Source organism: Syngnathus floridae, chromosome 8 (assembly GCF_059516105.1).
Source record: "Syngnathus floridae isolate MCC-2025c chromosome 8, RoL_Sflo_1.0, whole genome shotgun sequence".
Taxonomy (NCBI): Eukaryota; Metazoa; Chordata; class Actinopteri; order Syngnathiformes; family Syngnathidae; genus Syngnathus; species Syngnathus floridae.
The window spans coordinates 3,679,483-3,705,727 of NC_142420.1; the positions used below are offsets into that span (position 1 = coordinate 3,679,483).

General features: G+C 45.8%; 4 protein-coding genes across 4 annotated transcripts; 3 read left to right on the forward strand and 1 right to left on the reverse strand.

Moving 5' to 3' along the window:
• The first annotated feature begins 240 nt into the window (after positions 1 to 240).
• Positions 241 to 16,112, forward strand: LOC148394030 (secretory phospholipase A2 receptor-like). Its single transcript, XM_088383529.1, has 50 exons — positions 241 to 432; positions 1,545 to 1,756; positions 1,826 to 1,935; positions 2,105 to 2,229; positions 2,292 to 2,348; positions 2,429 to 2,581; positions 2,664 to 2,746; positions 3,059 to 3,185; positions 3,248 to 3,298; positions 3,369 to 3,536; positions 3,669 to 3,776; positions 3,856 to 3,969; positions 4,629 to 4,843; positions 4,914 to 5,023; positions 5,195 to 5,316; positions 5,379 to 5,435; positions 5,515 to 5,670; positions 5,746 to 5,834; positions 6,353 to 6,476; positions 6,555 to 6,602; positions 6,680 to 6,847; positions 6,949 to 7,065; positions 7,140 to 7,256; positions 7,513 to 7,721; positions 7,792 to 7,901; positions 8,073 to 8,194; positions 8,263 to 8,319; positions 8,397 to 8,552; positions 8,643 to 8,731; positions 9,091 to 9,205; positions 9,286 to 9,330; positions 9,417 to 9,584; positions 10,427 to 10,546; positions 10,628 to 10,750; positions 10,812 to 10,841; positions 10,922 to 11,065; positions 11,153 to 11,302; positions 11,553 to 11,687; positions 11,757 to 11,914; positions 11,980 to 12,103; positions 12,177 to 12,231; positions 12,311 to 12,377; positions 12,552 to 12,685; positions 12,756 to 12,799; positions 12,860 to 13,033; positions 13,120 to 13,265; positions 13,337 to 13,495; positions 13,664 to 13,752; positions 13,837 to 14,008; positions 14,376 to 16,112. The coding sequence occupies exons 1-50, from the start codon at positions 366 to 368 to the stop codon at positions 14,529 to 14,531; spliced, it is 5,949 nt and encodes a 1,982-aa protein (XP_088239655.1). The 5' UTR covers positions 241 to 365; the 3' UTR covers positions 14,532 to 16,112.
• Positions 16,113 to 16,557: 445 nt separating this feature from the next.
• fbxl3a (F-box and leucine-rich repeat protein 3a) lies at positions 16,558 to 21,079 on the forward strand. Its single transcript, XM_088383051.1, has 5 exons — positions 16,558 to 17,051; positions 18,020 to 18,386; positions 18,477 to 18,599; positions 18,810 to 18,981; positions 19,284 to 21,079. Exons 2-5 carry the CDS (start codon positions 18,021 to 18,023, stop codon positions 19,922 to 19,924), a joined length of 1,302 nt encoding a protein of 433 aa, XP_088239177.1. The 5' UTR covers positions 16,558 to 17,051; position 18,020; the 3' UTR covers positions 19,925 to 21,079.
• cln5 (CLN5 lysosomal BMP synthase) lies at positions 20,698 to 23,999 on the reverse strand. Its single transcript, XM_088383052.1, has 4 exons — positions 23,797 to 23,999; positions 22,559 to 22,733; positions 22,247 to 22,472; positions 20,698 to 21,753 (listed from the first exon to the last, which is right to left on the reverse strand). The coding sequence occupies exons 1-4, from the start codon at positions 23,892 to 23,894 to the stop codon at positions 21,260 to 21,262; spliced, it is 993 nt and encodes a 330-aa protein (XP_088239178.1). The 5' UTR covers positions 23,895 to 23,999; the 3' UTR covers positions 20,698 to 21,259.
• Positions 24,000 to 24,261: 262 nt separating this feature from the next.
• On the forward strand, positions 24,262 to 26,245 carry LOC148394033 (glutamine amidotransferase-like class 1 domain-containing protein 3, mitochondrial). Its single transcript, XM_088383054.1, has 4 exons — positions 24,262 to 24,506; positions 24,582 to 24,753; positions 25,383 to 25,581; positions 25,662 to 26,245. The coding sequence occupies exons 1-4, from the start codon at positions 24,309 to 24,311 to the stop codon at positions 25,855 to 25,857; spliced, it is 765 nt and encodes a 254-aa protein (XP_088239180.1). The 5' UTR covers positions 24,262 to 24,308; the 3' UTR covers positions 25,858 to 26,245.

A 26,245-nucleotide genomic window follows, 5' to 3' on the forward strand; every position in this document is an offset into this window, starting at 1 on the left:
GGTGATCCCTGACAGTCATTTCTAATGAGCCATATGCATTTACACAAGACAAGGCCTCACTTTGGCTTTGATCGGAGGTTTGTTGGCAGCCTGAAGTGACGAAAACTTGTCTCCCCTTTTTATTTTTATTTTTTGACGTCTTCTATTTTGTTGCGAGTGAAAGGCCTCTGAGACGTAACGTCCACCCTCGCCAAATCAAAGGCGTGCAAACGCGTTAGGTTTTTGTGACGTCACGTGGTGGCGGACGTCCTAGTGGCATCAGAACATTTAAGCCATTTGTGACTAGTATAGTCCGTCCATCATTTACTTTGGAATCGAATTGTTGATTGCAAACTATTTGCGTGGAATCACCTCTCCCGTGAGCGATGCGAACGCCACTGGCCCACCACCTTGTGCGTCTTCTTGCGTTGAGCGCCGCGTGGACTTCGTCAAGTGAGTAATTTGTGATTTTCGAGTTGGATTGGTACGGAAGAGGATTAAAGCTGGCAGGATTTTGACGAGATTTCAAGAGATTTAAAAAAAAAAATGTTTTCACTTTAAAGTCAAAGTGGTAATTTTCACTTTAAAGTCAGAATTCTCACTTTAAAGTTATAATTTTTACTTTAAAGTGAGAATTGTTATTTTATAACTAAAATTTAGAATATAAAGTCGGAATTCAGACTTTAAAATGACAATTCAGACTTCAAAGTGAGAAAATGAAATCAGAATTCTGATTCTGAAAAAAGTCTGAATCATGTTTGAAACTGTCGTAAATCATCTTTTCTAAGGTTCAAGGTGGTTGTACCTTTAGGTCCTTTGCATTCAGGAATGATAAATAAACTATAATAGAATAAAAATTAAAGTGACCAATGAACTAATTAAAGGTTCTTGAATGATTTTGATCTTTTTTATTGTTTAACGAGCAAATGACGTTACCGGCGAATCCGTTATGACAAATTAAAAGTAAAAACTACGTCACCACACACACCACCACAACTACGTCACGTTTTTTCTTGCTCAGCGGTTGTCGTCAAACGGGCCAAATGACGTCATGTGCGCACGTACACCGTACAGTTTCTTACAGAGAGCAGTACAAAAATCATCCACACGAGGGCGTATTTGCTATTGTCTTTCGTGGGCGAAACATCAATAAATGTGGGGCTCAGTTTCTCACAGCGAGCAGTACATAAATCATCCACACGAGGGCGTATTTGTTATTGTGAAAGACAATAGGGGGCTAAGTGTACAATTTAGTGCCATTTATGGTGAGCTAATAAAACGCAATAACCTTAATTATTATAATAAAAGCGCGTGCCATTTGAATCAGACATTAAAAATCAGACAAAACACGGGAAAAAGTCATTGTAAGTGCAAATGGAGAAACATGCACTGGAATAAATGCTGGTTACAAAAAATATCCAATTTAAAAAGAAATACCAATTTACTACTTGGGTCAATTTGAACCAATTTTCTGTCTTTTGAATCAAAACCCGATACAAATGCCAAGACGCTGCTGACAGGACAGTTATGGCAGTAGGTCATACAAGTCACAAATGTGTCCTCAGCTGATCCGGGCTCAACGTGTGAGGAAGGCTGGGTCCCTTTTGGCTCCAGTTGCTACAAGAAGGTGACGATCACCAACGGTTGGCTGGGGGCTCGATACGACTGCGTCTGGGAGGGAGGCGACCTGGTCTCCATCGCCTCATCGGACGAGGAAGACTTTGTGAAGAAGCAAATGGGCGACGACGTCCGCTTCTGGATCGGACTCTCCAATCTGGTGAGACGCAAGCGCAAGCAGTTGATTCTCTACTGGTACGCGATTGACAACCAGGATTGGTCTCTGCAGAACTGCGATGAGGCTTGGTGTCGGTATGACAAGGAGCAACAGAAGCTGACTTGGTCCGATGTCCGCGTGATGGCGAGCTACTCCAACTGGGACTCGCGTCAGGTTGGAAGGTAAAAAGGTCACGTCTTTATGTCCTTTTACTGTCAGGCAAGGTTTTGGAGCCCCTTTCCAAAACGGGAAAGGGCACGTGTGACGAGGGGGGAAAAAAGGCTTTTGTCAATTTTTCATCAGAAAGCAAGAAAAAAATACTGAAATGGTTTTCACGACTTTTTCTGACAGCTCCAATGTCGAGTCTTGCGCGTACGTCAACCAAGGCGTGAACCGGTTTAGGAATCAGCCAGGAAAGTGGCGACACAGCTCGTGCGGATCATCGTTGCCATACATGTGCGAGCGCTCGCCGTACGGTAAGCCTGCTCAGGAGTTGTCGTGTCGATAGGAACATTTCAATCGTGTGGTCTTTCTGCAGACTGCCCGGAGGGCTGGCCGTGCTCCTATAAAGACTTCGGTTACGATCGAGTGGAGTGTGAGTGGCTGCCACGCTTGTTTTTAACTCTTGCGCTGTCCCGCCGTGCTTTTCAAATCCAAATTTGTTTGTGGCCTCAGCTTCTTCCTGCGACCCCAGCGACATGGTGTACGATGACTCTTGCTATCATTTTGGGGGGCCAAAAATGTTTTGGGACACTAAGGAATTCTGCGAGGGACGGAATAGTCACATGGCCAGCGTCCACTCAGCAGAACAAGGCAAATTCTTGGGTGGTGAGTGCCAAGACAAACCGACATTCCCGCGATCATCCCGCAATGCTCACTAATAACTAGTGCTTGTTTTGCTTTTCTCAAGCTCACATAGGACCTGACCATGGTTGGTTGGGACTCTTCGTAAACAAGAAACTTGAGTTGGAGCATACTGACGGAACATCTACCGTAAGTGAAATGTATGAGTGACCTAAAAAGTTGTCATTTGTCCAGAATGAAGATGTCGTACTGTAATGCAAAATGTAAAAAGTGAGATACAAAGTGTCATTTAACCAGGAAAAGAAAGAAAAAACAAAGTCCAACTTTTGACCGTAATGCCCGCAATGTTACTAGAACAGCTAGAAAGAAATGTTTTCCAGAAAATGAGCTGGAACAAGGACAAAGCTGCAGTTTGATGGCAATTAGAATTGTAATTGACAAGAGCAAAAATAGGAAAGGAAAAGTCATCATGCGCTCAAGTCAACTCCGTCATGTGTGCAGGCCGACGTCCCATGGATTGGCGGGAAAAGACCTACCTCCCCTGGCCACGCCGGTGCTGTGTGGCCAAATGGATCAGTTGAAATGGGTTACCTAAGTATTAACGACCTTGAAGCCATCTGCAAAACAGGTCTGGAAGTCACAACAGCTCCCTTTGCCCTTTCATGCTTTCATACTTGATCCCTCTTGCAGCCAAGGTTCGAGAGGCTGTTACTGCTCTTCCGCCATCAACATTGAGGCCAGGTAGGCGTCACATCTGTTGTCGCGCTCTTGTCGCCAGTTGGTCCTCAAGTGACACGGGTCTCGCTTGCAGATAGGAGCAAAAAGCTGGACGTGTGGGTAGACAACCCCTTCAATGACTTCTCCTACCTGCTCAACCACAAGTCTAGCAAGACCTGGCAGGAGGCGCGAGACGACTGCGTCGGCCGCGGAGGCGACCTACTCAGCATCACCAACTCGTATGAACAGAACTTCATACAAGGTAAACTGCTCGGAGGACACGATAGTAGCTCGCACAGTTCATGTCGCATGGACTCCAGAAAGAACAACGTTGCTACACACGCACCTGTTCGATGTTGGAAACTCTTGATCGTTGTTTATCCTTGATCCAAAGGTCATCAGCTGACCGGTGCCGCTCTATGGTTGGGCGTCAATGCCAATATCACTGAAGGCAGCAAGTGGACTGATGGATCCTCATTCACCTACAAAAACCTGAAAGCAGGTTGGCCTATAACCCGGGGAATGTTTGTCGGCGACGAAACGGACATGCGCTTAGTTAGCATCTGTCGTTCTCCTTTCAGGTAGTGCCAGTGACGCCACTGGCGCACGCTGCCTTTCCTTGCTCACTGCCGACGGCCGCTGGGAATTTGCCGATTGCAAAAAAGAAAGCAGCTATGTCTGCAAGAGAAGAGGAGGTAACGTGACGCTTGGCCGATTGGCACTGATGTTGTCAAACGCTAAGATTTGAAATATATCAGCGTGCTTCTCTTTGTGAGCGTGTCAATTGTCAGTCATGGAGCTAACGCAATTGGCAAAAGAATTAAGACTGCAGCTGGTCTGAATTTCTTGTTTTCCACCACATTTGTGGCAAAACGTTGATAATCCTGTGGTAAATGGTATTCAGTGATCAGTTGTTCTTTGAGAACAACGTGGCTGCCACAGAAAAAAAACATCACTGACAAACAGCTGATTGGAAAATGATTTTATTCCTCCAAGATGTTGAAATGTCTCGCCTCCAGAAAAGTGCCAAGTTCCTCCCATGTCCTCCAGACTCTGTGCGTTTTAAATTGAGTCTCTACCCTAAACGATTACACAAACCAAACTACTCATTGTTAAAACTCTGATCCCAGACAGTTGGTATAATTTCTATCCCCCGAAATGGTCAGAAACAAGACTGCTTGATGATTAAATTGGATCGGAGCCGGCTGACCCATTTTCTATTCTCTGTTTCTTGAGGGCTAAAAGTACTCACTTCCCGAGGCCCACACTCAACAGAGATGAGCTTGAAAAAGTGGAGCATGCAATATTTGTGAAATAAAAATATTAATACAATCCCCCCCAAATGTTTCCTCAGGCGAGCAGAAGTCATGTGATATGGCCGATGGCTGGCTCCCTTTGGGCTTCAGTTGCTACAAGAAGATGGTGACCCCCAACGGTTGGCTGGGGGCCCGGCACGACTGCATCTGGGAGGGCGGCGACCTGGTCTCCATCGCCTCACCGGACGAGGAAGCCTTTGTGAAGGAGCAAATGGGCGACGACGACCCCTTCTGGATCGGACTCTCCAATATGGTGAGACGGAAGCGCAAGCAGTTGATTCTTTACTGGTACGCGACTGACAACCGGGGATCGGTCTGTGCAGAAATGTGACGAGGCTTGGTGTCGGTATGACAAGGAGCAAAAGAAGCTGACTTGGTCCGATGTCCGCGTGATGGCGAGCTACTCCAACTGGGACTCGAGTCAGGTTGGAAGGTAAAAAGGTCACGTCTTTACGTCCTTTTAGTGTCAGGCAAGGTTTTGGAGCCCGTTTCCAAAATGGGAAAGGGCACGTGTGACGAGGGGGGGAAAAAAGGCTTTTGTCCATTTTTCAAAAGAAAACAAGAAAAAAAATACTGAGACGCTTTTCACGACTTGTCCCGACAGCTCGGACGAAGAGTCCTGCGCGTACGTCAACCAAGGCGCGCACCGCGACAATCAGCCAGGAAAGTGGCGACACGGCTCGTGCGGATCCTCGTTGGCCTTCATGTGCGAGCGCCCGCTGAACGGTAAGCCTGCTCGGGAGTTGTCGTGTCGAAAGGAACATTTCAATCGTGTGGTCTTTCTGCAGACTGCCCGGAGGGCTGGCCATGCGCCTATAAAGACTTCAGTTACAATCGAGTGGAGAGTGAGTGGCTGCCACGCTTGTTTTAACTCTTGCACTGTCCCGCCGTGCTTTTCAAATCCAAATTTGTTTGTGGCTTCAGCTTCTTACTGCGACCCCAGCGACTTCCTGTTCGACGACTCTTGCTATCATTTCGAGGGGATGAAGAAGGTGCAGTGGGCCGCCGAGAAGTTTTGCAGAGAACGCAAAGGTCACCTGACCAGCATCCTCTCAGAGGACGAAGGCAATTTCTTGGCAGGTGAGCGCTAAGACCGAAACAACCAACAAGTGGATGCTCTTTTTGTGCTGAAGCGCTTGTTCCGCTTTCCTCAAGCTCACATGCGAGACGCAGGAGGATTTCAGCCTTTTGTGGGACTGAGGAAGAAGAAAAACAACTTTGAGTGGTTTGACGGAAAACCAACAGTAAGTAAAAAAGACGTTTGCCTTTACCCGAAGGCCAAAGATTGGAATTGTAGTCATATAGCAAGAATAGAAAAATGCTTTTTAAGTATGGTATATAAGCTGGAACATTTGAGGAACAAAGTTTTCGTTTGTCCTTTAGAATGGTTTTAAAATTAACAAGACAACTTAAATGAGATAAAAAAAAAAAGAACCCCTCTTGTAGGATAAAAGTGCAGAATTTGACGGAATTCCAGCGAATAAAACGGGATGACAAGATGAAACTGGTCCCAGTATGCAGAAAAAAAAAAGGACTCCGTCTTGTAAGATAAAGTGGAGAATTTGACGGAATTCCGGAGAATAAAACTGGATGACATGATGAAACTGGTCCCAGTTTGCAAAGTTTTCACTGAAACGCTAGAAGTTGTGATTTCCCCAGAAGAAAGTTGAAATGCTACAACACAGAATGGAAACGCAAAGGACTCATTCAACCAAGCGCAACACAAATCACACTCAAGTGGTATCCCCCGTGTCGCCTGCAGGACAACGTCACGCAGTTGATGGGAAACAATTCTCCAGTATCCCATGAGTGCTTTGCTCTGTCAGCTTCTGGACAAGTTGATGAGTGGTCCTGCACTAAAGAGCAGCCATCTATCTGCAAAACAGGTTCGCAAGTCACCACAGCTCACTTTGCCGTTTAACCTCTCGCTGCTCTTATATTTGATCCCCCTTGCGTTCTTGCAGCCAAGGTTCGAGAGGCTCTCCCTGATGTGCCATCAACACGGGGACCAGGTGGGCGTCCCACCCCGCAGCCGACACGTGGTCGGTCGGTCAGTCGTGCCCTCAAGTGACACGGGTCTCGCCTGCAGGCTGGAGCGAAAAGTGCGGCTGGTGGATGGACAACCCGTCCACCGACTTCTGCTACCTGCTCAATTACAAGTCCCGCAAGACCTGGCAGGAGGCGCGAGACGACTGCCTCGGTCTCGGAGGCGACCTGCTCAGCATCACCAACTCGTACGAGCAGAACTTCATACAAGGTAAGCTGCCGGGAGGACACGATGGAGGCTCGCAGAGTTTATGCCGCAAGGACTCCAGAAGAAACAACGCAGCTACACCGTTGCTTAACTTTGATCCAAAGGTCTGTACGCAATTCCACTGACCAGTCCCTCTTTGTGGTTGGGCGCCCATGGCAACCTCACTGACGGCATCGAGTGGATTGACGGATCGATGTCCACTTACAAAAACCTGAAAACAGGTCTGCCTATAACCCGGCGAATATTTGTCGGCGACAAAATGGACGAGTGCTTATCATCTGTCGTCTTCTTCTAGGCATCGCTGGAGAAGGCCCCGGCGGAAGCTGCCTTTCCTTGCTCACTGCCGACGGCCGCTGGGAATTTGCCGATTGCAAAAAAGAAAGCAGCTACATCTGCAAGAGAAGAGGAAAAGGCATGATTTGATATAGTTGTCATCAGATGTCAAGTATTAAGGAAGGCTTCTTCTGAAGTCCCACAATAGTAGTAGGCAGGCATTTCTTTGTCGGTCCCGCAGTTGACACGATTGGCAATAACTTACACGGCATGTGCTTGCTTACTGAAATGTTAGTTTCCACAAAATGCTGGCAAGACAGTAATGCCTTTCATTACGTGTGGATAATTCTGTATTTCTGCAATTCTAAGTAACTGCATAGTCATGGTGTCCTCAGCCAATCCTAAATCAGCATGTGAGAAGGGGTGGAGTCTTCACCAGTCCAGTTGCTACAAGAAGATGGTGACCCCCAACGGTTGGCTGGGGGCCCGGTACGACTGCATCTGGGAGGGCGGCGACCTGGTCTCCATCACCTCAACGGACGAGGAGGCCTTTGTGAAGAAGCAAATGGGCCAGAACCCCTTCTGGATCGGGCTCTCCAATCTGGTGAGAAGGAAGCGCAAGCAGTTGATTCTCTACTGGTACGCGACTGACAACCGGGGATCGGTCTGTGCAGAAATGTGACGAGGCTTGGTGTCGGTATGACAAGGAGCAAAAGAAGCTGACTTGGTCCGATGTCCGCGTGATGGCGAGCTACTCCAACTGGGACTCGCGTCAGGTTGGAAGGTAAAAAGGTCACGTCTTTACGGCCTATTACTGTCAGGCAAGGTTTTGGAGCCCCTTTCCAAAATGGGAAAGGGCACGTGTGATGAGGGGGGTAAAAAGGCTTTTGTCCATTTTTCATCAGAAAACAAGAAAAAAAAATACTGAGACGCTTTTCACAACTTGTCCCGACAGCTCAGACGAAAAGTCCTGCGCGTACGTCAACCAAGGCGCGCACCGCGACAATCAGCCAGGAAAGTGGCGACACGGCTCGTGCGGATCCTCGTTGGCCTTCATGTGCGAGCGCCCGCTGAACGGTAAGCCTGCTCGGGAGTTGTCATGTTGATGTCGAAAGGGACATTTCAACGGTGTGGTCTTTCTGCAGACTGCCCGGATGGTCAGTCGTGTTCCTCCAAAGACTTTGGTTACGATCGAGTGGAGAGTGAGTCGCTGTCACCCTTGTTTTTACTCCTGCATCGTCCCGCCGTGTTTTTCCAATCCAAGTTTGTTTGGCTTCAGCTTCCTCCTGCGACCCCAGTGACTTCCTGTTCGACGACTCTTGCTATCATTTTGAGTGGAGACGTAAGGATTGGCAGTTTGCTGAGGAGTTTTGCATGTCACAGAATGGTCACTTGGCCAGCATATACTCAGAGGACGAATTCAAATTCTTGGCTGGTGAGCGCCAAGACAAACTGATGATCCCGCGATCGTCCCGCAATGCTTCCCAGCGTCTTTGCAACTAGCGCTTGTTCTGCTTTCCTCAAGCTCACGTACAAGATGATAGAAGATATTGGCCTTACATAGGACTCAAGAGGATCAAAGACAAAACGATTTCCTGGAGCAGCGCGCCTGCAGTAAGTGAAACATCAACACAGCAATCTAAAATGTTGGCATGTATCCAGAATGACATAGGAGAAGACCAAAGTTGGGTTGGTCACAATGTTGCAAGAGCAGAAAAAATATTTGTAAAGTTTCAAAGGGGCTGGGCCACAAACACAAATTAACTTAATAAATTATTTTAAGAAAAATAGACAAGCTTGAATGAAATACAGTCATAACAAGTTTGACTGGTCATGTAAAAGTACAGAATTTTACAGATGGACAGTCTGAGAATAAAATGGGAACACTGAAATTTAACTGGAAGAGTAGATGTTATAAATGAAGTAATGAGAAAAAAGAATTCTTAATGTTTAATCCGCCCTGTCGTCCGCAGGTCACGCTGGAGGGGGAAGAGTCCACAGGACTCGGTGACTGCATTGTTCTGTCAGCTTCAGGAAAATTTCATGAGTGGCCCTGCACTAAAAAGCAACCATTCGTCTGCAAAAAAGGTCCAAATGTCACTACAGCTCACTTTGCCCTTTAACCTCTCGCTGCTCTCTCATATTTGATCCCCGTTGCGTTCTTGCAGCCAAGGTTCGAGAGGCTCTCTCTGATCTGCCATCATGGGGACCAGGTGAGCGTCCCACCATGCAGCTGACATGTGGTCGGTCGGTCGGTCGGTCGCCACTTGCCCTCAAGTGACACGGGTCTCGCTTTCAGACTGGAACGGAAAGTGCGGCTCGTGGGTGGAGAACCGCTACGACAACTTCTGTTACCTGATCAACAGCAAGTCCCGCAAGACCTGGCAGGAGGCGCAAGACGACTGCCTCCGTCTCGGAGGCAACCTGCTCAGCATCACCAACTACGCGGAGCAGACCTTCATAGAAGGTAGGTTTATGGGCTCGATCGGGACTGTTGGTTGAGAACCTTGCGATATTTGTAGAGGCTAGCGTGTTGGCCAAAGAAAGCGACAGTTGTATAGCTCAAGACAAAGAAAACTGACGTCACCTGCAGTTGGTTACCACACGGTAGGTAAGTGGTTGTCTTAACATTTTTTGCATCTGACGGGAAAAGGACAGCTATAGGGATTGACAGATCTTGGTTTTCTTTTAAAAGGCTTTAACCTTAGCATTGCGTGTCTAGAATGCTCTCATTATCGTAGTATTATCATCGATCTTTCTGCTGATCTTAGCGCTGTGCCCTCTGTTATCACTTCTTATAAATCTATCGTGAGTAGTTGTATCAGCTAATTGCGCGTTTTATTCCTGGGGAACACAAGAATGTGTGAAATGCATTTGTTAGCTTCTTGCTAATGCTAGCATTAGCTTACGGCTTAACTTGACTGTGTTCATGAATATTGTGAGGGGATTTATTCTGTTATGTATGGTTTGAAGGACAAGTCTTCTGCTGTTGACATCTCTAAATTAAGCGAAAGGTTTGCGGCGCAAGGAAACGCTACCTCCGCTAAAAACTACAACTATGTCCTGCCTGGAGGGGGCGGGGTGTGAAGTATCTCATTTGCATTTAAGAGACCGCACCCAAACGACTTGCTCGGAGCCACTACTCAGAACAGGGGTAAACGAGGAGCTTGTGACGCTACGACGAAAAATTCAGACAAAAGATATGCTGTTCCACTCATCACTAATAAACTGTCAAACGGATTTATAACCATGATACGTATGAGTTTAAAGACATTCACCGGTGTCGTCATATTCATGTTTGATCCAAAGGTCTGTCTGCCGGTTATCGAAACATTACTTCTTGGTGGTTGGCCGCCAAAACCACAATCACTCAAGAGGGCTGCAAGTGGGCTGACGGGTCTCCCTTTCGTTACACCCACTGGACCACAGGTCGGTCCAAACGCCGTCCAATATTTGTTGCCGACATGGAGCAATGGAGAGGAGCGCTTAGCATCTGCCGTCTCCTTACAGAGAGCCCTAGTACACCCTCTGGGGAAAACTGCCTTTACTTTCCCACGAAACATAAACTGGGAAAATGGAATTTTGACAACTGCCAGAAGACGAGCAGCTACATGTGCAAGAAAAGCGCAAGAGGTAAGATGTGACTCCTGGTCACTATTGGTTTTGATGCCCATCTTTGGCTTTTGCCTTGCAGGACAGAAACCGGAACCTTCACACCATGACGGTAAGTCAGTCTCCCCGAATCCTGAATGTTAACGTCAAAAAGATGGGAGATGGAAAAAGGAGACAATGTTGCGTTGGCAGGTTTTCGGGAGATCCTTGTGTGCGACCAGCAGAAGCACGTCGAGCTCTTTTGCCAGACTGAGGGTCAAAGCGTCATCCGTATCCAGTCGGCCTTCTACGGACGGAGGAGTGGCAGCGTTTGTCCAACTGGGAGCGGAAAAAAGGGTAAGAGGACATAAGCGACGTCATCGCCGCGTTGCATTTTGCTCCGACGCAGCCAAATAAGCTTCCGCTCGGCCTTGTGACTTCCAGAGACTTGCGTGGTCCAAGGAGCCCTCCCTCACTACAGGCGAAAATGTGACAACCGTCAATATTGTCTTGCTGACCCTTTCGAGGGCGTCCAGGAGACCTGTCCTGCAGTCTCCAAATACCTGCACATGGTCTACAGCTGTGAACGGAAAGGTGGGCTTCACGTCTCCGTTGTCTAATGTGGTATCTCCCTACCAGAGTTGGGTTATGACGACACCATTGAATGGTCTGTTCTGCTACGGACGTTGATGCGACGACTTGGTTCAGGGGTCCACTTGCCATTAAAGCTTGGCAACCATTGGCCTAGTGAATCAACGACGCCTAGCAATGCCCAGAACAATACAATACAAGGATTCAGTTATCAGGGATGCTTTTCAGCAACATGATTCTGGGTTGTCCTCAGTGTGTCTTGACAGTTTGGTCGAGGCGGACAAGAGCATTGCCGACTCAGCGTTTGAAGCGTCCTCCTCTATGACCGACACCAGCCCCGAGAAAGCTCGCTGGAGTAGTTATTCCTGCTGGAGACCGTCACAAGATGGTACGTAGACAACTGACGGCTACTTCGGCGCTGGCAGTTTGGTGTCCTGAGCGAACTCTTGTCCTGCAGCCTCCACCAGCTGGATCCAGGTGAACCTCGGTCATGTGAGAAAGGTGACTGGGATTGTCACCCAGGGCTGTCCTCACGCTAACCATAGGTCCTGCGTCGACTTTGAGATAAAGACGAGTGTTGATGGCAAAAGCTGGACCGAACACCCGGACGGAAAGGTGAGCGGCCAGCCAGTCAACCTGACGCCAACCGGGATGTCCAAACTTGCCATTACTATTTCTAGTTTACCGGAGGGGCGGAGCACCAGTTTGGCTCGCCGTTGTCCGCTCAGTACGTCCGCATCCTGCCGCTGGAGGACAGCGTTGACTTTGGCCTCAGTTTTGACCTCTTGGGATGCGCACGTGACGGTAAGCGAGTCTCTCCCACCGCTGCCGGGAAAAATATACAACCCATCTTTTGACGTCACCTTTTGTCTGACAGATGCGATGACCTGTGACAGCACGTTCAACAGCCTCCACTTGACCAAGGCAACGACGTGAGTCGCGCTTGCCACGGCGTTTCCACGGCGGCGAGCGCCTGTCGTTAATTTGCTCGTCCTTCCATGCCTTCTGCAGGTTCCACTGCCCACCCAAGTGCGCCGACTCCCAACACAATGTCACAGGGACCTTGGTCTACAATAAGGTACGTGACGCTCGGACAAATTAGTTTGTCATTTACACACACCAATCAGGATTTTAGATGGGCAGAACGGCATCATGTCAAAATTGTGCCCTGACATGCAAGGGGGAGAGCAGGGGGTCAAATCCTCCCTAACCGTGACCCGCCAGTTGAGTTGTTGACTTGATGTGAGTGCAGGACTCAAGCGTCTGCGTGGCCGCTATTCACGCCGGCGTCATTCGTAACGACATCGGAGGAGACTGTATTGTGATGACAGACGTGGCAAAGAACGGCTTTGCTGGCTCCACCCAGAACGGGATCACCTCCCTCAAGTGAGTGGCCAACGTTTATGGCAAAGTACCAATAAGAGGCCCAGCTCATTGTCACGTTTACGACCTGCAGGAGTGACGACTCGACGGATCAAGCCTTCACATTTGCAGACGGAGGTGAGTTCACGGAGCATTTTTCCAAACCACTACTAACCTCGCACGCGATGTCACCTGCAGAGCCGAGATGCTTGGAAGAGTCCTGGGAGGAGTTTGCGGGCTTCTGCTACAAAGCTTTTGAGGACAAGAAGCATTGGGCTGATGCTCAAGCTGTCTGCAGGAAATTGGGTGCCAATCTGGTGTCCATCCTTTCGGAGGTGGAGCAGAAGTGGGTCGAAAAGGCCTCCGACATCGGTGCGCAAACAGTCTTTGTAGAACTACTCGATAGACTGAATACCTGAACGCAGGGTGAGAGATCTGCTGGCCTTTGTCCTCTGCAGACACCAGCGACATGTGGACCGGACTGAATGACCTGAGTGTACTCGGCATGTTTGAGTGGTCGGACCACCACGAGGTGACCTTCACCGACTGGGCCCCAGAAGAACCCAAAAACTTGGAGAAGGACTGCGTGGCGATGTCGCAAAAGGTTCGTGGCCAATTGAGCACTTGCAAGAACATCTGCACGATCCACTAAAATCCATCTTGCTCATCTTTCAGACTGGAAGATGGAAGCAGATGAGCTGCGAGCTACCCAACAGCTTCATGTGCAAGATGCCCAAAGCGCATTATGCATTCACCTCAGTGAAGGCAGAGGAGAGCCATTCTGGTAACAGCCTACTCTGGCACAGAAGCAAGCTCGCCAAGTCAGCGAATGTAGTGAGTTGATTTCATTTTTAGTGATGAGCATTTTTTTTGTGATCCTCCCACATTTTTGGACAGGTTGAAAGGACAGATTTCCACACCGTTTTATTTCAGTGTCAGATCTCAGCATTCGCATGGGATTTCTAAAGATGTTTTGCCCAGTTATGTTTTGATTACATGCAGGTTACTGGATCAACTGTCGAGCTGAAGGGAGGTCTCCGTGTGAACGACGTCATCACCATCACAGGACAAGCAAATAAACTGGCAGATTGGTACGAGGACCCCCCCCGCCATCACCCACTTCCACACGGGCACAAGATAAATACCGCGAACACAGTTGTACATCTGTGTTGCAGGTTTAAAATCAACCTGTTTGTGCCTGACGACGAAACCGACAACATGGTCGCGTTGCTCCTCAAGTTAAACTTTGTGACCAAGAAGATTTGGCTGTACTCCAAAGTGAGCACAACTTGGAACAAAAGAGAGGAGCATCCCACACAAAGCTCTGGACCCGGACAAGAAGTCAAGGTGACGTGAATTTCTGCACACACTCGCACTTCCGCCTTAAAGTTTCGGGGTTTCACAACTTGTGTGGAATTTTCCTTACCTTTGATTGGTGCCAGTTAATTAATTGTATCTAATTGTTGCTCCATTGTTCATATGTGCAAGGCCTATTCATACAACTGTGGCTGTCAAAACCTATTCCATCCAAACTACAAAAAGGATGGAATGGAAATGTCACAGTCAAAAGGAATCCACAATAGCATGAATTTTCTTCCAATCGCTAGCAAAACTAAGACTTGCCCACAAGTCCCAAAAATGTCACATCTCCCGTCTTTGCTCGCCGCCATGCCGTTTAAGCTCATCACATGCATGGTGTCCTGTTGTCGCTCAGGTTGTCATCAAGTGCGCCGACGATCATTTCCTGATCACAATCAACGACCTCGACGAGGTGATTTACAAATACCAAGAGACCAATCTACAAAGCATCACGCAGATGATGGTGTGGGGTCACGTGTCCATCAAGGACATCAAGCGAAGCTCCGCTTAGACCAGCCTGCGGTAAAATTTGAGGACGGACGTCGTCAAATTGTTTTTGGCACAGCCTTTCCCACCAGCCATAGATGGTTTGTGGGATAATTGTACAAAAGTAACCACTTTATAGTTTAATCTTAGTCTAATTGGCTATTAGAAAAAGCCAGACTTGCATGCTTGATTTTTTTTTCCACCAGCCATAGATGGTTTGTGGGATAATTGTACAAAAGTAACCACTTAATCGTTTAATCTAATATTTAATCTTAGTCTAATTGGCTGTTAGAAAAAGCCAGACTTGCATGCTTGATTTTTTTTTTCCCATATTCATAACCTTTGTGGATCCTGGCTTTGTTTATTGCATTGAAATGCGCAGTATTTGAAGATAGTTTTCCTGGCCTGATCAAGAGACCCTTTTGACTGATAGTATGATGAGTAATAATGAGAAAATGAAAATTCTGGAGAAACTTGGGAATGGGGAATGCTAGCGAATGATGTGAAAAGACGAGAAATAATGACAAGCGGGAAAAACGGTTAGCAAGAAAAACGATAAGCGAGACAAAAACGGTAAGCGAGAAGGGTCAACGAGAAAAGCAGTACGATAAGCGAGACAACATCAAGTGAGAAAAACGTAAGCAAGCGCTAAGCAATAGAAAAAAGCGGTAAATATTAAGCGAAAACGTAAGAAAAATGGTAAGCCAGCAGTAAGGGAGGAAAAAATGGTAAGCTAGAAAATGTAGGTGAGAAAAACGATAAGTGCGCACTAAGCGAGAAAAAAACGGGAAGCAGGAAAATACTGATCGAAAAGGTGAGAAAAATGATAAGCGAGCAGTAAGTGAGCAGTAAGCGAGGAAAAAATGGTAGGCGAGAAAAAACAGTAAGCTAGGAAAAAAAGAAGTGAGAAAAACGGTAAGCACGCACTATGCGAGAAAAAAACGTGAAGCAGGAAAATTACTAAGCGAAAACGTGCAAACGGTAAGTGAGGCTAGAAAAAACGGTACGCTAGAAAAAATTAAGCAAACTGGTAAGTGGGCGAGAAGAAAGTAAGCGTAAAAAAAGGTAAGCGATAAAAACGTAAGCGAGGAAAACCATTTTTGCTAAGTGGGAAGTTTTGGAGTACAGGTAGGAATAAGGAGCAGTTGAATCTGTCCAAAAAAAGGGAAGAACTGATTCTTGCTAAATTCAGCACAAATTTGAAACATGACATTTTTGAAACCTTGCTTGGGAAAGTCCTCCCGTCCATGAATGTGCAGAATGATGTGAATGCCAAACTGGAACGATGTAATTGTGAAATGCCGAATGTGCCATTCAGAATGAGGGGGTGAAATGTTGCTATTTGTGAGTTTTGCAAAAACATTTTTTGGATGGAAGCACCCATGACATGAATACTTGAAATATGTTGAATGGAATGGGGTGAATCGGATGAATAATGTGGTAGGACGTCAAAAAAATGAGAGGGATAAAACAGAAGCGGAATAATACAGTTAGTGGTGTATGTTTATATATTGTGTATATATTTTTTTCTTTCTTGATGACAAAAGCCAGTGTAGTGATTTTCTCTTGTCAACATATTCAATAAAAGTGCATGCAAAAAAGACAATTCAATGCCTCCATGAGCCATGTCCTTTCATGTTAGTGATTCCTTGCTACTTCGCGTTTCGTTTATCGCAGCTTCAGGAAACGTGTACCTTTAGTATTGCTCCAAATGTTTGTTTACATTCCTTTAGAAGTACATTTTCGCGTGTTAGCACGATCGCGAATTAGCATCTTTCCGCTCACTCGTTCTTTTTAGTGACCGTACTTCGCGGATTTCACTTGTCGCGGGTGGTTTTTGGAACCAATTACCCGCGATAAACGAGGGATTACTGTATTTTAAAAAGTAGCTATTTTTCCACTCTAGTGTCATCTACTGGCTCAGATTGGACATTGAATCACTTCATCCCAAACGCCACTAAAATCTTTTGTTTTTTAATTCACAGCAGGTTAAAGTTCGAGCGTGGAGAGTCAGTGACGCAATTTCCCGTTCACGAACAAATCAGTGACGCAATTTCCGGTTCACAACCGAGTGAGTGAGTGTGGCCTTGCCTTCCTTCCCTATTCAACAACGGATCAGTGCGTGGGAAGGGGGGTGCGCGGACGATTCGGTGAATTGAGTGAACTGATTCCAAAGATTCAGTTTACTTCGAAGAACTAAAATGCACATTAATAACCGTATGTTGAATTGTACGCCATTTTGCCTCCATCCCAGAATGCAGTGCGGCTTTGACAACAACACTTCGCCATTTCAGGCTCAGGGGGGGTTGAGCTCGAACTGTGAGCGAGGGAATTAGGTCAACCCAAGCCAAGGCGCCACTTTGGCACTTTCTTATTCCTAAACGCCGTTTAGCTGTGTTTTCACAGCTTCGGAAAGAACCTGCGAACGAACTCCGATGCTTGTTATTTTCCTGGTCCGAATGATCTTTTTCAGCGTGGGCCCGGGCTGAGCTGTCAACTCGGTTGTCGGATTTTCCTGCTAGCAAGCTAGCTAAGTGTAAACAAGGTGGGTACGTGTCGCGGGAACTCGACTCCAAAAAATGTTTACCTTTGAATAATCAACACTTAGGTAAATGAGTGGCTTTTGGTGTGCTTAACGTTGCCCTAGGGCAGTTTCTCACGAAGAAGCAAAAAATCTAATGTCTCGTTTACCACCGCATTACGCTTACAAACTTAGCGTAAGATCACGTAACCTTCGATCAGTTTTGTCTTAGCCACAATCTTGTTCGTTTTAAAGTTGCATATTTAGAGCTGACATGTTGTATAGGGGCTGCTTGAAATTTGAAGTATGAATTTACCTTCTTAGTCAAACTCGGCAGCGGTTAAAACGGCTCCGATTGGCCTCCCGTGTATTGTAGTGATGGAAAGTGAAGCTTCAAATTTGCTTCATGAACTAGCGGTATTTTTTCACTCCTATAACACTTGCTGTTAAACATTGGGCTAAAAGTATACTGACTTGCCATTTCTTAAATTATTTTAGTTTAAGGAACCATCTAGAGGAGTCAAAAAATACAACTGGTTCATGAAGCAAATTTGAAGCTTTATTTTCCCATCACTAATTTACTGCAATGATACATGGCTTAAAATGAAAAGAATTCAAGACACATGCTCCATAGTGTCCAGTGTTTGCAGCTACACACTTTTTTTTCTGGCAGCCCGTGGGTAAAATTCCCATCAATTCACATTTCATTATGCGTCTAGCAATTATAACTAACACTCGTGTTAGTTTTAGTTTAGCATGTTCCTGTTAAGAAAGAAAAATGTAAGCATGTTCTGTGCTTTGTCAGTGGTGCTACAGTATGCAATCTGCATCCTCCTTGCTTCAGTGTCCACTTTTCTGCTGCTCTCCGTCTTCTGGATGCCCTCAGTCACCACTTGGATGAAACAGAAGAGCGCTTTGTTGTTCCCTTGCATTGGTGTTTGTTAGCATGCCTTATTTTGACTCATTTGTACCCTGAAACTTTCACATTTTAGGATGAAAAGGATAAAAGGCACCAAGGAGGAAGGCTCCCCCAGTAAGAGTCCACCTGAGCCTCGCAAGAAAGTTCGGAAACAGTCAAACCCGCCGTCTGAGGCAGGCAGCTCGCTGGATGCAAACTGGGCTTGTCTGCCCCAGGAGCTTTTGCTGCACATCTTCCAGTACCTTCCTCTGCTGGACCGGGCCTTCGCCTCACAGGTGTGCCGTGGGTGGAACCAGGCCTTCCACATGCCCGAGCTGTGGCGCTGCTTCGAGTTTGAGCTCAACCAGCCAGCCAGCTCCTACCTGAAAGCCACACATCCGGACTTGATCAAGCAGATCATCAAGAGACACTCCAACCACTTGCAATATGTCAGCTTCAAGGTGTGAGCGGAGGGTTAAAATATTTACAAACCCGACAGGGAAACAACAGATTGGGTTTTAACCTCTTTTTTTCGACATTGTGTTTGCCAGGTGGATAGCAGCACTGAGTCTGCAGAGGCTGCTTGTGACATTCTTTCACAGTTGGTGAACTGCTCACTCAAGACCTTAGGGCTCATTTCAACAGCCAGGCCCAGTTTCATGGAGGTCCCAAAGGTATAATTTACACGATCATAAGATTTAAGTTTTGTGCAAATTTTTAGTATCAAATGTTTTAGATAAAAAAAATGTGAACTGCCACATATGTTTGGATGGCAGGGTTAAATATTTTCCAATATTAAATATCATAATAGTTTTGTTTGAGGTACCTTTGGGAGTCTGGAATACATTTATAAAAATAAAGTTACATTTTTATCACCCATTTAGTCTCACTTCATCTCAGCGCTGACAGTGGTGTTTGTCAACTCCAAATCGCTTTCGTCGCTGAAGATCGACGACACACCAGTGGATGACCCCTCGCTGAAGGTGCTGGTGGCCAACAACAGCGACACACTCAAGTTGCTCAAGATGAGCAGCTGTCCTCACGTCTCGCCGGCAGGTACGTGGCCAAAACCTAACTGTGTTTTCTTCAACCCGTTCTACCTTCGCTAAGAAAGTTGAACCCGCAGCAGAAGTAAATTTGCATCGCCGAAGTTCTAAAGTGTAGTGACGGGATTTATTTTTCTGTCCTTTTGCCAAATGCATGAAATAGATCATTAGGTGCATGGACGCATCATGGACTGAAACAATTGGTTCTAGTACGAGTTGTCACAATTTGAACTACCTGTAGACCGATACAAGTTAGAAGATTTTTAACATCCTCAAAAGCAAAGTTATTGATAAATGCGTGTTGTTTTTCAGGGATCCTGTGCGTGGCGGACCAGTGCCACGGTTTGCGGGAGCTGGCGTTGAACTACCACCTCCTGAGCGACGAGCTCCTGCTGGCCCTGTCCTCAGAGAAGCATGTGCATCTGGAGCACCTGCGCATCGATGTGGTGAGCGAGAACCCGGGCCAGCACTTCCACAGCATCAAGAAAAGCAGCTGGGATGCCATGGTGCGCCACTCGCCCAAGTTCAACCTGGTCATGTACTTCTTCCTGTACGAGGATGAGTTCGGGCCCTTCTTCAATGACGAGATTCCCGTCACGCACCTTTACTTCGGCCGCTCTGTCAGCAAAGAGGTGTTGGGCCGTGTGGGCCTGCACTGCCCACGCCTGGTGGAGCTGGTAGTGTGCGCCAACGGCCTGCGCCCGCTTGATGAAGAACTAATCCGCATCGCCAAGCGCTGCACGCAGCTATCCGCCATCGGTCTAGGAGAGTGTGAGGTGACCTGCAGCGCCTTCGTGGAGTTTGTCAAAATGTGCGGTCGCCGCCTGTCGCAGCTCTCCATCATGGAGGAGGTGCTCATCCCCGACCACAAGTACTCCCTGGATGAGATCCACTGGGAGGTCTCCAAGCACCTGGGCCGGGTTTGGTTTCCGGACATGATGCCCACCTGGTAGGAGGATAAGGACGACGACTACTACGGTGGACCCGGAAGTCTCAAAGGACACAACAAAATGTTCGCCCGCCATCAGGACAAAGCTGTCTAACACCACGTCCAACCACAGAGCTCATCGGGATTCTTTGTCACCACGCGGCGAAAGGAAAATTTCCCAGGAGCGGATCGCCGCACAATTATGCTCGCACTACAATGGCCAACAGTACGGAACGAGGAGGGGCTTTCGAATGAATATGTCGAAGATGGCCGCTGCAAATGGAATCAAAATGGCCACGACTGGGAATGAAATGTGTATATATGTACGTATTGTTCACGTGAAGTTGTTCAGTGTCCATTGAACGTGGACGTTTTCATTTCCTTGTTTGTTTACGTGATTGTTTTTTTTTTTTTTTGGGCTTTTGTTTGTACAATTGGACTTTCTCCTAAGCACCTTACGTCAAATACCAAATGATCTTAGTCGGTGGAGCGGTGGTGGATACATGTATAGAAAAATGACATAGTTGAGATCGTTTCTAACCCTCCAGTAGTCGACTGGTCGGCTTTTACTTGCCCTAACTTGGCCGCGCTATTACGTGGTTGCTCAGGTGCATTTCGAAACAAATCCTCGTTAGTTTCTTTCAACTGTACATTCTGCTTTCCTGCCTTTTATGGCCCCTTCCCCAAATGTGGGGTAGCAAGTTCAGATGAGTGGAAACTTTTTGTTTTTCCTTTAAGAAGGAAGTCAAAAGCATTTGTATATAAAACGCTGTGTGTTTGATTGCAATGGCATAGAAATGTTTGTATTTCTTTTATTTCACCCTGTGAGGGTTTTCTTTCCATTGAGGTGGCATAACATAAAGCTTTTGTCATTAATAACTGTTAGTAATGGAGAAACCTTCAGGACAACTAATTGCAAAGTATGGAAGATAAAAACCTATAATTGGACAGCAGCTCTAATTTGCTCTTAAATAGTTTACATTATTTTTTTCTGTTGGCTATTATTTGCTAAAATGTCAGAAAAAAATCTATGCTGACAAGTTGACCCAGTAATTTTGAGTTTTGACAAGTCAGATTGTCGATTTAAACACGTGTTCTTTGTGTTATGGCTCACCTAACTAAAGATTGGTACAAGATTTTTGGACATGTGATCTACTGCTAATAAACAATCAGAACCTCATTCCTCTGCACATATAATGAACACATTTGTCAAAATAATCACCTTTGTGGCTCCAAGCACTTTGAATCAGGGTTTTTTGAGTTAAAACCAATGCAGGTTTTAGTTTTGCTATTGTCCCTGTAATGTTTAATATGGAGAAAAAAACAAGGTGAGAGAATTTGTTTTTTAGTCTCCCAGTTGTCAGTTTGAAGGCAGAGGCACTTCCTCGTATTGGATGTGCACATAAGGAGGCTTCATGGGCAGCCTCCAGTACTCAAAGTTGTAGTAGAAGTAGAAACTTTTGTCAATCACCACCTTCTTGTAAGCCTCCAGCATGCTCAGGGCAAACTCTGCCAGAGACTGGTGGGGTCGGAAATCTTGGTAAAAGTCCCGGATGTCTGTCGCCAGGTTCTTCAGCGCCGGCTGGCTAAATATGGCGCTGTCGTTGCCCAGGTAGATGGGCTCCTCGCTGTACAGGTAGATCTTTGTGTAGTTGGTCTGAGAGCGGCTGGATAGTTTGGCACCCAGCGTTCTCAGCTTGCGGTAAGTGCGGTGCACAAACTGGGAGCAGTCGTACGACTCGAACCACATGGTGGCGTTGGGACCCGCGTGCGAAAGCACCGTCCACGTCTCGTAGTAGATGCCCGTCGTGTTGTCGTCAACCACCCACTGGGCCAGATGGTTGAACTGATCACCTAAATACAAAATGACTTAGCCAAGAATCACATTCTCTTATCGAAACCACTTGTATGCCAACATTCAAGTGTTGATAAACTTGCATCAAATAATATCATGATGAATGATAGTCTAGCTTTTATGGTACAGTACTGACATACTACCACCACGAGAAACCTATAACGAGATGAATCGTCAGTATCCCGGTCCAAAAAATCTGATATAATTATGAAAGCCAAGCCATGAAAGCCAAAGTCCTGTTCCAATTGAAAATATGCCTAAACCAAGGCTAATGTATCATATATCTTATTTAATCACATCACCATTGTACGCGGTTGGCCATATCGCATTCGATTCTATCGTTCTGTGTTGCAGTGTATCACATGGTATCGCACTGCATTGTACAGTCATGAATTCCCATTGTATGATCATATCATCTTGGATTGTATCAGACAGTCTCATAACTAAGGTGCATTTAATCATTATACTGCAGCTACTCCAAAAAAGGCTTACCACTGATTTCTGCTATTTTCTCCAAGGTGCCATTCTGCGCCCAGTGGAAATCGTCAATGCCGTCAAAGAAGCACGCAGCGCCCTGGTTGCACCAGAAGGGGGCGAACATGTCCGGCCTTAGATGCGGGAAAGTGCAGTTTCCAAGCTGGAAGAGTTCATACCACTCCATGGTGTAGTTGGCCCCTGTCTCTGCACTGCTGAAGCCAACAGCATCATGCATGATGTGCTAATAAACAAGTCAGGAAAGTACGTTACAAATTTGGTCGTTGTTATACCGGTGCACTGCTATTTTTTCCATGATGTTGGACTCACAAGTTTTCCCAGTATGTTTCCATATTTGAATTCCCACACAGGAGTCTGCAGACGATACACTGAAATGACGTCAGTGTCCTTCATGAAGGGAATGCGGCCCTCTCGGTCTCCGGTGGGGCAGAAGGGGTAAAGAGCTTGACAGTAAGCGTCCACTTGGGGACGGTGGTCGAAGCGTCTGTTGAGCACACGTTTTCATGCCAATGGCAACTTCACTTATGCTGTGCATCTTTAAAATCCTTTTCCAATGCACTTAGTTGGTTCCGTCTCGGTTTTAATACTTTTTTTCCCTCATAATATTTGACTTATTTTCCACACATAGAAATGGTGGCTTGAAGGTCGTTCGAGAAAAAAAAAATGCTAACATGACACTTCTAAACTTGGCAAGTTTGAGCTGTACACTGAAGATGTCGAGCTTTTTTTCTTTTGCAAAATCTGAGAAATTCTAAATTCAAATTGCCCAATTACAACTTTGTTCTCTGAAAATCACTGCCTGTTTTCACACACTAATTATCTTAATAGTTAGATTTAACATGCATAATCTTGTAATTTAACTTTTTCTTCAGATTTTTTCCCACTCAAAGTATTACAGCATTTTCCTCATGAAATACAACTTTATCCTTGTTAATACTTAATTCTCTTCTTCAAAAAATTATTCATGATATAACATCTTTATTTTTGCAACATTATGAGTCCAACCCAAAGATACAAAATGAATTGTGGCTTGTTTCTCCCTCGCATTTAAGTGAATTATCACATTAAAATTTCTGAGATTCCAGCAGAGATCACAATTCCATAAATTCTGTGAGAATGATTGTGCTTGTATAGACAACAAGGATTGCAATTGAGCCTACAATGCCTTATTGTTTTCTCCTAATATTGTTTTGGACCTGCAGGTAAGTAACTAGGAGTGAATCTGAGTCATTGTCTTGATACTTGTTATCTTAAAATAGACTACAACCATAAACATACTGTTAATACAATATGACTGTGACAATATCAATCATCTAAATTCATTTTGTAAAGCAGCTATTGCCCTAGTCAGGTGTACCTAATAATGTGGCCGGTGGGAGCGCAGCAATTTTTATTCACCTTCCCAACTTAGTTAATTACTAAATTGATCGTAAAAACTGTAAACATAAACTTAATAAGTTATTCTGTTGTAAACACTAAATAGTGTCACGAAGTCTGGGTTTGTGTCACATGACTTGAAGTTAACGGAACTTTTTATTTTTTCTTACCTGTAAGGCACCGGCCACGTTTGATTCCGGAACGCATTGCCGACGTGAAGAAACACCAACAAGTCCAATAAACAGACACGAATATCCGAGCGACGCATGGTCGAAATTCAAAATGTGGACAAGAAGACTGAGACAAGTCTCTGTCGCTCAATCGTCGCTCTTTCGAAAGCATGCAGGACTTCCGCAACGCTGGTCACGTGATTTTGTTGACTTTTTCTCTCTCTAACAGGAGACTCAATAAGCACTATTTTTTTTATAGTTGTGATCCAAACAAAAATCTATTGACTTTCAAAGACGCAAGTTTAATGTATCAGTTGTATGTTTTAAGAAAACAAAGTCACATTAATGTTGCCCGTTGAAATGCTGTATCATTTGCAAATGGAGAAATGTGGAATATTGTACTGCAGTATCAATAGTTTGCGTAGGAGGTCGCTGTTTTTCCAACGCTGCGGATGAATGACCGGAGAAGAAGATCAAAGGGGGCCGTCCTGTCAATTTGTCAGTCAGCCGCCATGATTAATGTTATTCAAGTGTGTGGACGAAACTTATTACGCTCACGCAGCACCGTCCAAGTGGCGAATAAAACCTTCTATTCTGCACAAATGAGCAAACGCGTGGCTGTGGTTTTGGCGGGCTGCGGGGTCTACGACGGCAGCGAGATCCACGAAGCTTCCGCCATTCTGGTGCATTTGAGCCGTGGGGGCGCAAGTGTAGGTGAAACGTGAAGGTACATCCACTTGTGACGTGGGAATTCGCGCGTGTGTGACGTCCCGTCTTGATTCCAGGTGAACATGTTCGCTCCCAACGTGGAGCAGATGCATGTGGTGAATCACGTAACAGGCGAACCTACGCAGGAGAAGAGGAACGTGCTGGTGGAGAGCGCCAGGCTGGCCCGTGGAAACATCCAGGACCTTTCCAAACTTAGCGTCAAAGACCATGACGCCATCATTTTCCCAGGTGACGTCATGGTACCTGCTTCTGTTTGTTTTATACTCGTTACGTCACTTGGCAAAGTGCATATCTTTATTTAGACGATATTCTGAGTTTTTATTTTTTGTGACAGTACTAAAAATCCATTGGAAAAAAAATAACTTCTGACTAATTTTCTGATTTTTTGTCGATAAAATTCATGATCACATCTTCAGAATGCACAGTACTCTCCTATACTTGATAACACTATGTCTTGCAATTTTAATGAAAGTCAGTTTTTGTTCCACTTGTCTTTTATGTGCTGCTTGTTGTGTGCACCTTGGCCTCCCAGGGGGCAGTGTGGTGCAAATATGCAGATAACGCGTGTCGATTTTAATTCAATGACACAAAGTAGTGTTGCAGAAAAAATATAATATGCACATTATGCCGGTGAGTAATTTTATATAATTTCTCACTTCACGTTTCTGTGCTTTGTGTTTAACTATTTGTTTAAAAATTAGAGCTGTGACAATATTTTTACTTTTGATCGTTTGTTTGTCCCACACCTTAAGCAAATCAGCTGCTGTTCTTTTGTATTAAGTTTCCCATGAACTTACGGGCATATAAATAAATGCACGTTGTTAATGTCCCTAACGGTTGTGGTCACGTTTGGGCAGGTGGTTTTGGGGCGGCAAAGAATTTGTGCACATGGGCGGTGCAGGGTAAGGACTGCTCGGTCAACGGTGAGGTCAAAGCGGTGTTGGAGGCTTTCCGCGGCGAGGGCAAACCCATCGGCCTCTGCTGCATCTCGCCTGTGCTGGCAGCCAAAGTGTTTCCTGGATGCGAAGTCACCGTAGGCCTGGAGAATGATGACAAGTACGTACAAACTACCTCAGCTTGACTTCCCAGATCACCGCTCGACCGTTGATTTGAGCCTCCGGTCCTTCCCCTTTTAGGTACCCCAACACGACAGACACTGCAGCCAACATCAACCAGCTGGGCTGCAAGCACGTGAGCACAAGTGTGAGCCAGAGCCATGTGGACCACAAGAATAAGCTGGTGACCACCTGTGCCTTCATGTGCGATGCGCCCATCCACGAGGTCTTTGACGGAATCGGCTCCATGGTACAGGGCGTGCTCAAGCTAGCCTGAATCTGCCAACCTAGCTCATACGTGGTGAAGAAAAATGTGTTTTTAACTAACCTTATTGCTAACGCTTGCTGCTAACGCTAAATCAAGCCTAAATGGTGGTAGGAAATCATAAAACACTTCCACGTAAAACATACAACATGCGGCATAAAGCTTCACTCCTTGGTATAGGTTTTGTCCTAGGAAATATTATAATGCTACTCAGTGGCTGCAATCAAATTTTCCATAGGGTATTTTTGAGCAGTGTGGGAATAGAGTGGCAGAACTAGAGAAGTTTGTGATTGGACAAGAGTGAAAAATAAGAAGTAAAAAAACAGACAGTAGAAATTACAAATCTATCCACTGTCTAATGGTGTGTTAGTGTACAAATGCAATAAATGTATCAAAGATT